The sequence below is a fragment of the Thunnus albacares genome, chromosome 7 (genome assembly GCF_914725855.1).
Source record: "Thunnus albacares chromosome 7, fThuAlb1.1, whole genome shotgun sequence".
Lineage (NCBI taxonomy): Eukaryota > Metazoa > Chordata > Actinopteri > Scombriformes > Scombridae > Thunnus > Thunnus albacares.
The window spans coordinates 11,439,736-11,452,110 of NC_058112.1; the positions used below are offsets into that span (position 1 = coordinate 11,439,736).

The following is a 12,375-nucleotide window of genomic DNA, read 5'->3' on the forward strand; positions in this document are numbered from 1 at the left end:
GAAAATGATACTGATGAGCACAGTGGCAGTGAATCAAAACAGTAAAGTTGCAGGCTGGAAAACCAAAATAAATGAGCTGAAAGATGTTTAAACACCTAATTGAGCTCTACAAGGCATTGTATGAGGGGAAGTGGTTTGTCGTTACAAGTGACCACTTTCACATTACACATAGTTAAGCCACTCATTTTGAATAAAAACATTTTGATTACAGCAGCTTGCATTGTGGAACTTTTACATATAAATGAATGTCCGTTACATTCAAGCCCTTGCCAAACGAGTTAAAACAATGCTGATTAAACCCATCACAGCCAGATAAATCTCTCTCTATTTCATACAGAGTTTTTAAATCTCATGTCTGGAGGGACATTCCCACACTGGCTGTTTTTTAATGCGCACCCAGAGACGGCTAACTCCAGGTTAGCCCTCTGCTAACTTAAAGGGGGTAAAATAATTGAGTTGTGCGGCTCTTTGAGACTTTCCAAATGTTATCGGACCAAATGGATCAGATTCTGATAGTGAAACGAGTCATTTCATGGGGATTGTGTGACGCTCAAAACAATTTATCCACCGTTTTACAGCCATAACAGTAACATCACATTAGGCTACAGCAGAGCCTACGATGTAAGCATGTGTTGACAGTGTTTTTGTAAATACTTTCACTTCCAGAGGGGGGAGAGAAAAGTCCAGCTTTAAGTATTCTTTAAAGCAAGTATTCCAGTGTGTGAGTGAATAATCACAACTAAAGGTCCACCTTTTTCAGTGAATGACCGTGGAGAAAGGTTACAATCTCTTTCCACACTTAGGTCACATGATGACACTTGAGCCAACCCTGTTCCCTAATAAAGACCATGAGGTGCAGTTGAAAGCTTAGAAATAGCAGAGTTATTATTTATATGTCAGACATACTGATAACAAACTAGAATGAATTTCCATGACTCAAATAGAACTTGAAGTTTCCACTTGCAGTCAATGTTTTACTGTGGTAACAGGGGTTTGTACTTTTTCACTGCCATTGAGACAGTTTTAGTTCAGTCAGTATCAGTGCCCTCCCACTGAGAACAGGCTGCCAACAAGACACTCCTCTTACTGTGAAAATGAAAGTAACCTCGTCAGTTCGAGCGGGAGAAAATGGATCATCAGGAGCTGTTTGACTGCCCGATCTGTTTACAGTTACTTGAGGATCCAGTGACAACCGCCTGTGGCCACAGTTTCTGTGTAAAATGTATCAATACTTTTTGGGATACAAATAACAGACGAGGAACCTACAGCTGCCCTCAGTGCAGACAGGCGTTTCGCCCCAGGCCTGTTCTGAAGAAGAACACACTGCTGGCTGTACTGTTGGAGGAGCACAAGAAGACAACCAGTGCTGCTGCTGGGGACACCTTTGCTTCACCTGGTGATGTGCAGTGTGATGCTTGTTCAGGGAGAAAACGAAAGGCTAGCATGCACTGTCTTGTGTGCTTGGCATCTTACTGCAAGACTCATCTGCAGCCTCACTTTGAAGTGCCACCACTAAAAAAGCACAGGCTGATTCAAGCCTCTAAAGGGATCAAAGAAAGCATCTGTGACCGTCATGGCAAACTTCTGGAGATCTACTGCTGCACTGATCAGCAGTGCATATGCCTCCTGTGTTTAACTAATGATCACAAAGGCCATGACACTGTGGCATATGAAGCAATGCAGGTAATTCAGTTTAGTTCTATGGTTAAATCATTTGTTGCCCGTCATTTTACTGTTACTGAGGTTCTGAAAAGATCCTGGATTTTTGTTTCAACAGAGACAACTGGAGAGGTCTAAACAGGAAACTGCTGACAGAGTGGTGGATTCAGAGAAGAAAATGGCAGAGTTGAGGCAGGCTGCAGATGACACAAGAGTGAGTGTGATCCACAAACATTGATATCTTTTGTTGTCCTTTATTCATCTATATTATTTTTCAAAATGTGAATATAAGAGGATTAAAGTGCGTTATTTGAGTTAAGTGCTGCGCATGTAGACAAATATGTCCTAGAAAAGAGGACATAGAAGTGGCAATAAACTTTTTTCACTGTGGCAATGGATGTTTCCTGTTGGGAAATTCCACTTCTCCCTGCGGGTATAAACTGACTGATATCAGACTAAAACAATGCTGAAAACATTCAGGTCAGACATACTGAACAGAGGAGTTAAGAATGTTATGAATGATTCATGTTTCCTGTGATGGATGATGGTGATATCTCACCAGGGCAATTTTGTTATCTGTAGAAGTTATTTTTTTATACTACATAAATGGTAGAATATGTCTTTATTTGAAGGGAAGAAAACAAGTTTTGGTCCTTGCAGACTATAGATACCAGCAGGAAGAATGTATATGGTTCACAATCTTTTTGGTTTAGTGACCCCTGGAGGAATAGTTTGGCATTTTGGGAAATGCATGTATGTTAGATATGAAACTACACCTAGGAGATGGATAGCTTAGCTTAGCATAAAGAGTGGAAACAGGGGGAAACAGCTAGCCTGGCTCTTTCCAAAAAATGAAAAAATCCACCTACCAGCACCTCTAAAGCTCACTAATCAATGTTATATCACGTTGTTGTTATATTTGTTTAATTCTAATAAAACCCAGAGATAAATTGTGGTTTCACAGGTTATGTTCTGGGCACAGTGACTTCCAGGAGTCTTGACATCACTGTGAGGTTGTCAGGCAACTAGTAGAAACTTACTTTGTAATGTAAACACTGTATTTTAAATGTTTACATCATAATTTTCCTGGCAAAATATAAAATTATTGCATCTGTGGTAACTTTCTAGAATTGTAAATCCTGTATGCAACATTTTGGTATCTGTTAAACCTTCATACTTACAAACCTGTCACCCAAACTAGCCTTCCTGGATTGATCATATGTCTCACTGACAGCAGTGGAAGAAGTATACAGATACTGTACTTAAGTAAAAGTACCAAGACAGTAATGTAAAAATACTCCATTACAAGTAAAAGTCCGGCATGAAAAATCCCACTTAAGTAAAAGTACTTAAGTAAAAGTGTTCATTTTGCAGAAAATAGGGTTGTGACTGATGTATTAAATCAATTTAACATCATTGTATAAGCAGCATGTTACTGTTGTAGCTGCTCGAGGTGGAGCTAGTTTGATACGTTATAAGGGTCATCAGATAAATCTGAGGGGTGCTGCAATACATCAGGTAGGAAAGAAGAAAAAACAAAGCTCTGCTACATAAATTTGGATAATTTGTTCAAAACTTTTCTTTAATCTATGCATTTTTGAGAGATATTGGAGATTTTAATCTCTTTCGCCTGCAAACACTTATTTGAATGCATGTGAGGGGAAATGTCTCTTTGGTCGAACTGCAAACTCTCAAATAAATGTAGTGGAGTAGAAAGTATAATATTTACAAGTACCTTAAAATTGTACTTAACACACAGCCACTAATGCTGCCCCTTGTGTGAACGGCCTACTAATCTAACTGCCTCTTCACTGTAGCTTTATATGTAGCGTACAGAGATTAAAGTGATGTCAATTTTGTCCTTTAACTCTAGGCAGGAAAGCGAATAAACATGTTTCCCCAAATGTCAAACTATGCCTTAAAAATTAAGCTGTACTTGCTACATCTTGTTGCATGTGTCTACAGGTTGAGAGCAGTTATACCAAAGAATGATTCTTCCTTCTTAGTTGTTTTACTTGAATGGTTTTTATAGGCATTAATACGTAAATAATTTACATACAAATCAATTTGAAAGCTTTAGAAAATAAATATTATTTTGTCTGTCGGAAATATAACCACTGTCTCAATTTATGAATAAGATGACTTTCAAGTATTTGACATATCATGTATGTGTTTATGAATCCAGTTACCCGTGTTGCATTATATGGACAGAACTGTTAAATAACCTGGGACTATTGAAAATGTGCTGTAACTTAAAAATGTTATCAGGCATAAAAAGACAAATGATACATGTTCTCTACAAGAATGCTGCATTCAAGGTGTGCAATGACTTTGAGCGACTGTGTGAGGAACGCATCCGTCTATACATTCGCTCTGTGGAGAGGAAGTGCTCTGAGATGAGGGAGAGGGTTGGAGAAGCAGAGAAATCTGGAGTGGATTGGACCAGCAGTCGCCTCAGACAACTGAGGCGACACGTGTCAGAGTTGAAGGGGAGAGAGGATAAACTCAACCAGCTCTCACTCACAGAGGATCCCGCAAAGTTTCTTGAGGTGATGACCATCATTGTGGCACTTAAGTTTTAGAGTCTTTTGAAGTGTACACCATTTTATGCTTAATTTTTGTCTCTGAATTGTAAAAATCTGTTCTTTGTTTGCCGTGTGCAGGGTTTCCAGGCCCTGGATGACCTCCCTGTGTTCACAGACTCGCATGAAAGCCATGACATGCTGTCAAATTTTGTCACTGCACAGAAAAATAAACTGAAAGATATGTGCGACCAAATGAAAAATGAATTGTTTAGTCATTGTGAGGAAAACTTGGGTAAGTTTGACCAGTTTCTATATTTTATAAGTTTGGACAGGTCAGTTTATTTCCTGTTATTGTACAGACAGAGTGAGAATGATCAGAGTTTTTTGTGTCCATCACAGTGTCAAATGAGCCCAGGCACCGTGCGGACACACCATCAAGAAGATACCTTTTGAGATCCTGTAAGCATGATGTAAATTCAATTTTCATAAATAACTGCACAAACATAACAAAAGCTTCACCAGCTGAATGAGTGTTTCATCTTTCCCTGCAGATTCCAAAGTTGAGGTGGATCCCAACACAGTTGCAGCATGTCTCTGCCTGTCTGATGGAAACAGAGAGATATCATGGAGCGGCAATGACCAGGCTCATCCTGATCACACTGATCGATTCACCTACTATCACCAGGCTCTGGGCAAAGTCGGCCTGACTGGCAGACACTACTGGGAGGTGGAATGGGATGTTGGCATCGTTGAGGTGGCTGTTGCATACAAAAACATTCAAAGAAAGGGTTCAGGGAAAGATTGCTCTTTTGGCCACAATAATCACTCCTGGAAATTAATCTGCTTTCCATCTGGCTGTACGTTCTGGCACAATAATCTTCACATTGGCCAAATTCCTCCGGCTCGCTCCCGGAAAGTAGGAGTGCACCTTGATTATAAAGGAGGAATCCTGTGCTTCTACAGCATTTCTGGTCTTGGGGACTTGACACTGCTGCACAAGATCAAAAGCACATTCACTAAACCTCTCTATCCTGGGTTTTGTGTTGATTTAGGTTCAACGCTGAAAATATGCCGCATCTAAACCAGTGCACTGTCATACATGTGAGCTGCAGGACTGGGTACATGTTTATGATAAAGAAAAAGAAGAGTATGGATGATTTGCATCCATACACAAAGTTTTGCACGTGCATGTTTGAGTAAAGTGAAATTCATGTACTCATAGAGTTAATAATTCACAAGCAACAAATATGGGTCATTTCATCAGTGAAGGTCACATTTTTACTGATTGAGAAATTGTATAATGAATCAAAAAGTGAAGCCATGTGGTATTTCTTGCTTTATATTGTTTTTTTTTTCTCAGTATCAAAAGACAATGTTCAATTGTTGTTTTTTCTTTTTTTCAGCTCATCATAAATGTGTAATTTCCATATAGCAAGATTTACTTTGCAGAATCACTTTTCTTTAGCTTGATACATAGACTCAGATTAAAAAAACAAACAAGCAATGTTAGTATGTCTTTATTGTGTATTTTATTCTTATGTGGTGTTATTTACATTTCTAAACATTAAAACAATTGTTAAATGTACACATTTTGCTCTAATTAATCAAGTCACTATATACTTAGCCTATGTTGACACAAATAAAATGACATTTCTGTCAAAGTTGTGGTTATATAAACAAAATGTTTGATATGTGCACAAATTATTAAAAAAACAACAACAAACAAACTGTACAGTCTACGTATTTCATTAATATAACTTTGACATAGCAACATGCAGCGCCAGCGCCACAGAGTGTAGAGATCATAATGAAGTTGGTCATAAAATAGATTCAATGGAGTTATTTGTGTAGGAGCGATCCACAGTATCATAGAACCGCAGACATGCCTTGTATCGCAGCAGCTTCTCAGTTAGAGGGCTGGTGGTCAGTGCTTTGCCCTGCACACTCAGGTCCATGTACCTGGATGATATAGATAACAAGAAAACATACTTACAGCCATGCTACACAAGTTCTTAAAGCAATAGAGTTCATGTTTGTCAAAAAATCACAGTGTGACTATTTACTGCAGTTTCTTCAGCACAATATTTTTGACCACACATGTGCCTACTGTAATCTGCCTTGCTCTTCCACAGAATGTCCTAACCAATTGTTGAAAATATGCAAGCAACTAACGGACTGTAATGGACCTGCACATGGGTCACTCACTGTAATTCAAACACAATGACATTCCCCTTATTGCCCCAGTAGTAAGAGGTAATAATGTACCTGTAAGATATACTCCAAAACACAAAGGTATTTATAGCCATCAGTGTGGCCAGGAGGAAGAAGAATCGCTCCAGATTCCCATCATGCAATATGCTTGGGTAGAAGTTACCTGTAATTGAGTATCAATATGGTCACATTATTGTTGATGGTATCGTTCCAATGAAAGAGTGTTTTTTCAATCACAATCCACTGTCACACTCATTTGTTTATGAAAGTGTTTTTACCTCCTGATGTAAAGTACACCAGCTGAATGATGAAGGCTCCTAGAAAGCAGCCGCCTCCGTAGGACAGAGTGAGGAAGTGCAGGGAGATTCCTCTGATGTGGCTCGGGGTCAGCTGGAAAGATATGAGGGAGCCTACCATGGAAGAAGAAAAAGCAGAAACGTTGATTATTTCTGGCTTACAAGGTAATTTTTCATCTTAGCCATGTGTCAATTGGTTTGTATATAATTTGACAAATTCAAGTTGTTTGGGAATAACCCAGATGCCTAGATGTCTTTTGCAAATCATCAAATTGGTGCTTACTGGACTACCTCTCACTCACATGCAGGGGTCACGAGTGCCTCGGCGAGACCCAAGAGGATGTACTGGGGAGCCAGCTGGAAACACGGCATGGAGGACACTTGCAGAACCTTCCCAGAGAGAGTCTGCTCCACCAGCGGGTAAGCCTTCCTTTGCAGCTCAGTTAAACCCGCCACCAGGACCGACAGAGCTGCACATGCATGGCCCAGAGCTGTAAGGGGAGGATAGACAGGGTGGGGTAATGTGAGAGGGGGCTACAGAATGGGGGGTTGTGAGAAAATATTGACCGGAGGGAAGAGGGAGGACAAGAGAGGTGCAAGAGTGAGAAAGACATAGGGATATTTAGGTGAAGACATTGAAATGATGTGTGCATTACTGGTGATGTGTGCGAATGGAAATACTCACTAATGACTTTTACGGGTGCCAGAGGAGATTTCTCCTTGGAGAGATAGCAGGTCGTCACACACTCGATCAGCGGGGCCAACAGTAGCAGAGGCAGGATGCTGACTACATTCATGGCAGCAATCGGCAACAGGAAGTCGTGCAGGTGAAGGTTTGAGTTCATTGTCTGTATGTAGTAACCTGAAGGAATCTGTAGGAAACATATAAAATATTGAGGATGATCTTCTTTCATTCTTTTGCAATCAAGATTTATTATATTCCCAGTGACATGCCTGTGTGATGCAAGCTCTGTACAGCAGCTGAAGCCCATAAAGAGGGAAGAGCTTGGCCAGGACTTTGACGTTCTCTACATGTGTCTCGCTGTAACGACCGCCATTGTTCTCCTTGGCCCGGTCCAGCCAAGATGCCACATCTCCACTCAGGTGGCGATAGTGAAGGCAGCACATCTTGAAGGAGTTTAGGAAAACTCCCAGCGTGGTCAGTAAGGATCCCACTGTGATGAAAACAAGAAAGAGAAGTCTTTATTTGGTGTGTATACAGTATATTTGCAAGTACAAACAGGTACTGCACTATACAAGCATTTATACCTGTTTCTGTGGGTCTCTTTTTTCCTATGTTTGTTACCTTTCTTTGGTTTGTAGGTGAGTTTGTTGCGCATCATGTGTATGGCAATGAGTGCCAGCAGCACGGAGGTGAAGGGGATGAGGAAACCCAGATTTTTGGCCACAGACTGCTGGATGTAAGCAATACCCAGAAACACCACAGTGGAATTCAGGTTGACCAACCAGTAGAACCTAAACATAATGAAAACAACAAAGTCATCAAATATAAGGTATTTCATGGTAACATGATCCAGCTGATTTTAGATGTCATTAGCTAACTTAAAGGTTAAAGAAAAAGAAAGCCGCGGGGCATAAGAAAGGTAATATTAGTTTATTAGTCAGTCTCAGATGTTGGTCTGTCCAACAACCACTGGCCTGATTTTCATCACATTTGGTATGGCTATTCAGCAGTTTTGCCAGCCTTGGGTCAAAATTTCACCCTTAACTGGTCAAGTACAAGTTATTTGGAAAACTAATGGCCATATTTCCATTAGATTTACCTATGGATATACAGACAAGTGACAAAGGAAAAACCAGCACAGGTCTGAATGCTTGACCCCTACAGTGAGGGAATCTGGTGGCTCTGCTATGCTTTGGGGGGCATTTTGCTGGTATGGTTTGGATCCACTTGTCCCCTTAGAGGGAAGGGTCACTGCAAATCAGTACAAAGTTGTTCTGAGTGATCACCTTTATCCTATGATGAAAACATTTCTATCCTGATGGGAGTGGTCTCTTCCAGGATGACAATGCCCCCATCCATAGGGCACGAGGGGTCACTGAATGGTTTGATGAGTATGAAAATGATGTGGATCATATGCTATGGCCTTCACAGTCACCAGATCTCAACCCAATTGAACACCAATGGGAGATTTTGGACTCTCCACCACCATCATCAAAACACCAAATGAGGGAATATCTTTTTGAAGAATGGTGTTCATCCCTCCAGAAGAGTTCATAGACTTGTAGAATCAGTGCCAAGGTTGAGGAACACCATTCTTCAAAAAGATACCATGCCAGCAAAATGCCCCCCACAGCATAACAGAGCCACCAGATCCCCTAACTGTAGGGGTCAAGCACTCAGGCCTGTACCAGTTTTTCCTTTAATTTGTCACCTGTCTGTATGTGGCATAGATAGGAGTGACCAAGAATTTCCAGTTATACTTAAGGGACATTAAACACTATTGAGCAGATCGTTCTGACATTTCCTGCACACAACAGTTCATTGTCCTCAGAGGATGAACTGTTCAGTGTTGAAAACTCCACAGACTTCCCAAAAAACTTATTATCAAAAAAAGCTGATTCATGCTCCCAACGTGATGATACATTCTAATGGTTCATGGCCTTAACTCTACTCCAACCTCTAGCCCTGCTAGTGGGGGATCACAGTTGTAGTCTTCTTTTTCAAAAAAATAGCACCATGAAGAATTGCTGAACTGTAAAGGACTGCCATGGAAGACTTTTCAAAATGATGATGAAACTTTAAATCGTCAAACGTGATTATTCGCTAACTAACTGAATGACTGTATCCAAAGGCAACACCACCCACCAGTTGAAGAAGGACAGGAGCTGGTGCTGGTTGTAGCCCTGCAGGCTATACGCTCCCATGGGACAGAGGATGGCCCGGATGCCACCGATGCCCAGCGCAGCAGCCAGGAGGCCAATGTAGAACAGGATCTGCTGCTCCCGAGGTTCCAACTGGTGGGTCATGTGGTGAGTGTCAATGTAGAAATCTTCAAAGGGGAAAGCCACCACAGGCAGCATGGCTGTGCCTTGAAAGTACAATAACAGGTGAAAGTCATTGCATCTGGTTGCAGCAAGATTTCAAACACGAGTGTGACTTTACAGGAGCAGATGACTAAGCACCTAAATAAATGACTAACCCTCTAGAAATGAGCTCACACTGAGGTTAAATTTGATTAGCAGTGAGCAAGATTTGATAAGAGGTGAAACTGGAAGCCACAATGCCAGCATTCAATGATTTATAATACTAATGTGTCAGAGGATTTTGCATCTTCCATGTTGATTTTTACCACACTCAGATATCTTCTTGTTTTTTAAACGTGCAGATTTTACCCACAGCATTTTAAAATGAATAAAACTACACCTAGAACAATTCAACTACTGTTATCTCTTGGTTTTTGGAAATGTGAAGTAATAGAAAATGTAAATTTATCACTACAGAAAACAGAGAAAAGATATTGCCTCTATATTTCTTTGACAAAAGTCAAAACAGCATTCAGTTTATCACAGCTGGCCTCTCGGTCATTAAGCTTTGTTCTAAACATAAACATACTGTCCAAGATTGGGTCTTACCAAAGAAATGAAGGAAAGCACACACATAGAGCACCTTGGTCCTTCCTAAGCAGGTTTCTGCAAACCACCCAACCAGCACAGGGGTCAGGGTGCTGGCTCCTATAAAGCATAGGTTGACTGTCGCAGCCAGGTAGTTATTGTAGCCCAGCTTCACAGTGCAGAAGAGAATCGTGTTACATACAATGCCAAAGAAGGTGAATCTCTCACACAGTTCCACCAGCAGCACACAGATGATAACTTGGAGCTTCTTGCGGGACTTTTGTGCTGGTCCCTGGTCTGAATGAGGGGTCTGGGAGAGCCGGCGAAGATGTTTTCTGCCCTCGGGCATTCTCTGTAGGTCTCCTGCCACCATTCCACCTGGCCAGCAAGCTGGCTGTTGGGCTCCTTGGTTGGCTGGATGCAGTCAACGCAGGGCTCTGACTGGTAAACCTTGCTCTTCGAGGATCAGACCAGCAGAGGCTACGGCTGGAATCCCACACTTTGGTGTGACTCTGGATCTGGGCTGGACAGGATCAGACACGCCTACGTGCATTCTGCACGTGCTGGTGGGTGATTATACTCCTGTGTCATCATCTTACTCAGAACTGTGGACACCCTACAGGGATCTGACACATTATGCAAAATTATATCCCAGGAGGAGTGATGGATAGAAGATATTTAGAGAGCATCCCAGAAATATTTATATAATTACCCACAAGATCTTTTTTTTTTCATTAATGACCTATACAGAGTTACTGTATTCTAGCTGTACAATGTTGGTACTTGATTTTAAATTTTGACTTTAAAAAAATGTGTTAAACTCACAGTAATTGTCTGCAATGTACATAATCACAGATGAAATTATAATCTAGTTTATAACTCAAAAACACACAGTGCTGTCTAAGCAGTGGGCTTCAACATTAAACTTCATAAAACAACAAAAAATTAATTTAGTGCTGCAGGCGATTACAAACACTCACAAAATACCACAGTGCTTTGTGAAAGCAGCCCTTCAGTGTACAAGGTAATTTTTGCACGCTTGTGGTAATTAGACTGATAATGTTAAGTGTGAGTGAGACAGAGCAGGTTAACATCAACAGGGTCAGAGCTGCAAGACAACAACTGGACCTTATTACAATATTCAGTAAACTAATTGTCTGACGCACAATCAGAAAGCACAGCCCAGGCCAGTACTCAACAGAATAACAGGACACTCTAATAACTGTTCAAAACACCATAAATCATAACCTAACAGTTATAAAACATTATATATCACCTTAATTGATACCAAATCAGTGGCACCTCTCTTTAACTGCAGTAGTCTCAGTAGTTTTACAATTAGAAATAAACACGCTGTTCTCCTCCAATACCTCTATTATCTTTATTTATTTATTTTTTTTACAGCCAAGTAGGAATAGAGATATCAGGGGTCTTGCTTATGAATTGTAACAAAATTGTTTTCTGTAGGCCTATTTTTCTGGAATTTTTTGAGATGTTTAAAAAGTGTATATTTGAGTAGAAAGTAAATGAAAGTATCTCTCATTTAGAGGTAAACTTGTAATCAAGCTGGTAATGGAAGATTAAAGAGAGCTTTATGGTAATTCTCCAACAAGGAAATTTCAGTTGCATCTACAATTAGTCATTTTTGACATATAAAAATGACCCTATGAAAGAACCAAATATCCAAAAAAACAAACAAAAAAACACAGTAGAGAAGTGCCAAATAACATACAATCTACAATAACAAAATAGGGCCTCTAATACATAATAAGAAAAACAGCCATTGAGGTCTATAAAATTATTAAAAGCAATTTTTACAGTTTGGCATAAATAAAATGTAAATTTCAATACTGTTGTAGGTGATATAATGAGTGATATTGACATCATTACAGTAAAATAGAAGTGGAAGTGCGGGATAATATATAAAAAATGCACGTCGTCTTTTGTCATATTAGTTTTGCCATTTTCTGACATCCCATACTGCTTTAAAGATCCCCTCCAGACATGTATTAAGACATAAGAATACTCTGCTTGGAACAATATTGTGTATCTGTTTTGGTTTTTCAACAAAAAAAAGTATAATTACCTCATTAAAATCCTTAAAATGG

At 40.1% G+C, this 12,375-nt stretch overlaps 2 protein-coding genes across 2 annotated transcripts; one reads left to right on the plus strand and one right to left on the minus strand.

Annotated features, from left to right (window-relative positions):
* The first annotated feature begins 976 nt into the window (after window positions 1-976).
* LOC122986541 (E3 ubiquitin-protein ligase TRIM47-like) lies at window positions 977-5,892 on the plus strand. The gene is made up of 6 exons (XM_044357870.1): window positions 977-1,683; window positions 1,778-1,873; window positions 3,963-4,208; window positions 4,323-4,476; window positions 4,584-4,643; window positions 4,736-5,892. Exons 1-6 carry the CDS (start codon window positions 1,129-1,131, stop codon window positions 5,263-5,265), a joined length of 1,641 nt encoding a protein of 546 aa, XP_044213805.1. The 5' UTR covers window positions 977-1,128; the 3' UTR covers window positions 5,266-5,892.
* A 109-nt stretch (window positions 5,893-6,001) lies between these two features.
* Window positions 6,002-10,922, minus strand: slc15a5 (solute carrier family 15 member 5). Its single transcript, XM_044357141.1, has 9 exons — window positions 10,289-10,922; window positions 9,522-9,744; window positions 7,998-8,167; window positions 7,646-7,866; window positions 7,377-7,563; window positions 6,994-7,182; window positions 6,674-6,805; window positions 6,450-6,558; window positions 6,002-6,143 (listed from the first exon to the last, which is right to left on the minus strand). Exons 1-9 carry the CDS (start codon window positions 10,638-10,640, stop codon window positions 6,002-6,004), a joined length of 1,725 nt encoding a protein of 574 aa, XP_044213076.1. The 5' UTR covers window positions 10,641-10,922.
* Window positions 10,923-12,375: the final 1,453 nt, after the last annotated feature.

Coding starts and splice junctions, on each gene's coding strand:
- LOC122986541 (XM_044357870.1), top strand. CDS start 1,129: ATGGATCATCAGGAGCTGTTTGACTGCCCGATCTGTTTACAGTTACTT. Junction 1,874..3,962: donor AGGCTGCAGATGACACAAGA/GTGAGTGTGATC, acceptor GTTCTCTACAAG/AATGCTGCATTCAAGGTGTG. Junction 4,477..4,583: donor TCATTGTGAGGAAAACTTGG/GTAAGTTTGACC, acceptor TGTCCATCACAG/TGTCAAATGAGCCCAGGCAC.
- slc15a5 (XM_044357141.1), bottom strand. CDS start 10,640: ATGGTGGCAGGAGACCTACAGAGAATGCCCGAGGGCAGAAAACATCTT. Junction 6,806..6,993: donor GGCACTCGTGACCCCTGCAT/GTGAGTGAGAGG, acceptor CTTCCATGGTAG/GCTCCCTCATATCTTTCCAG. Junction 6,559..6,673: donor GGTGTACTTTACATCAGGAG/GTAAAAACACTT, acceptor ACTCAATTACAG/GTAACTTCTACCCAAGCATA.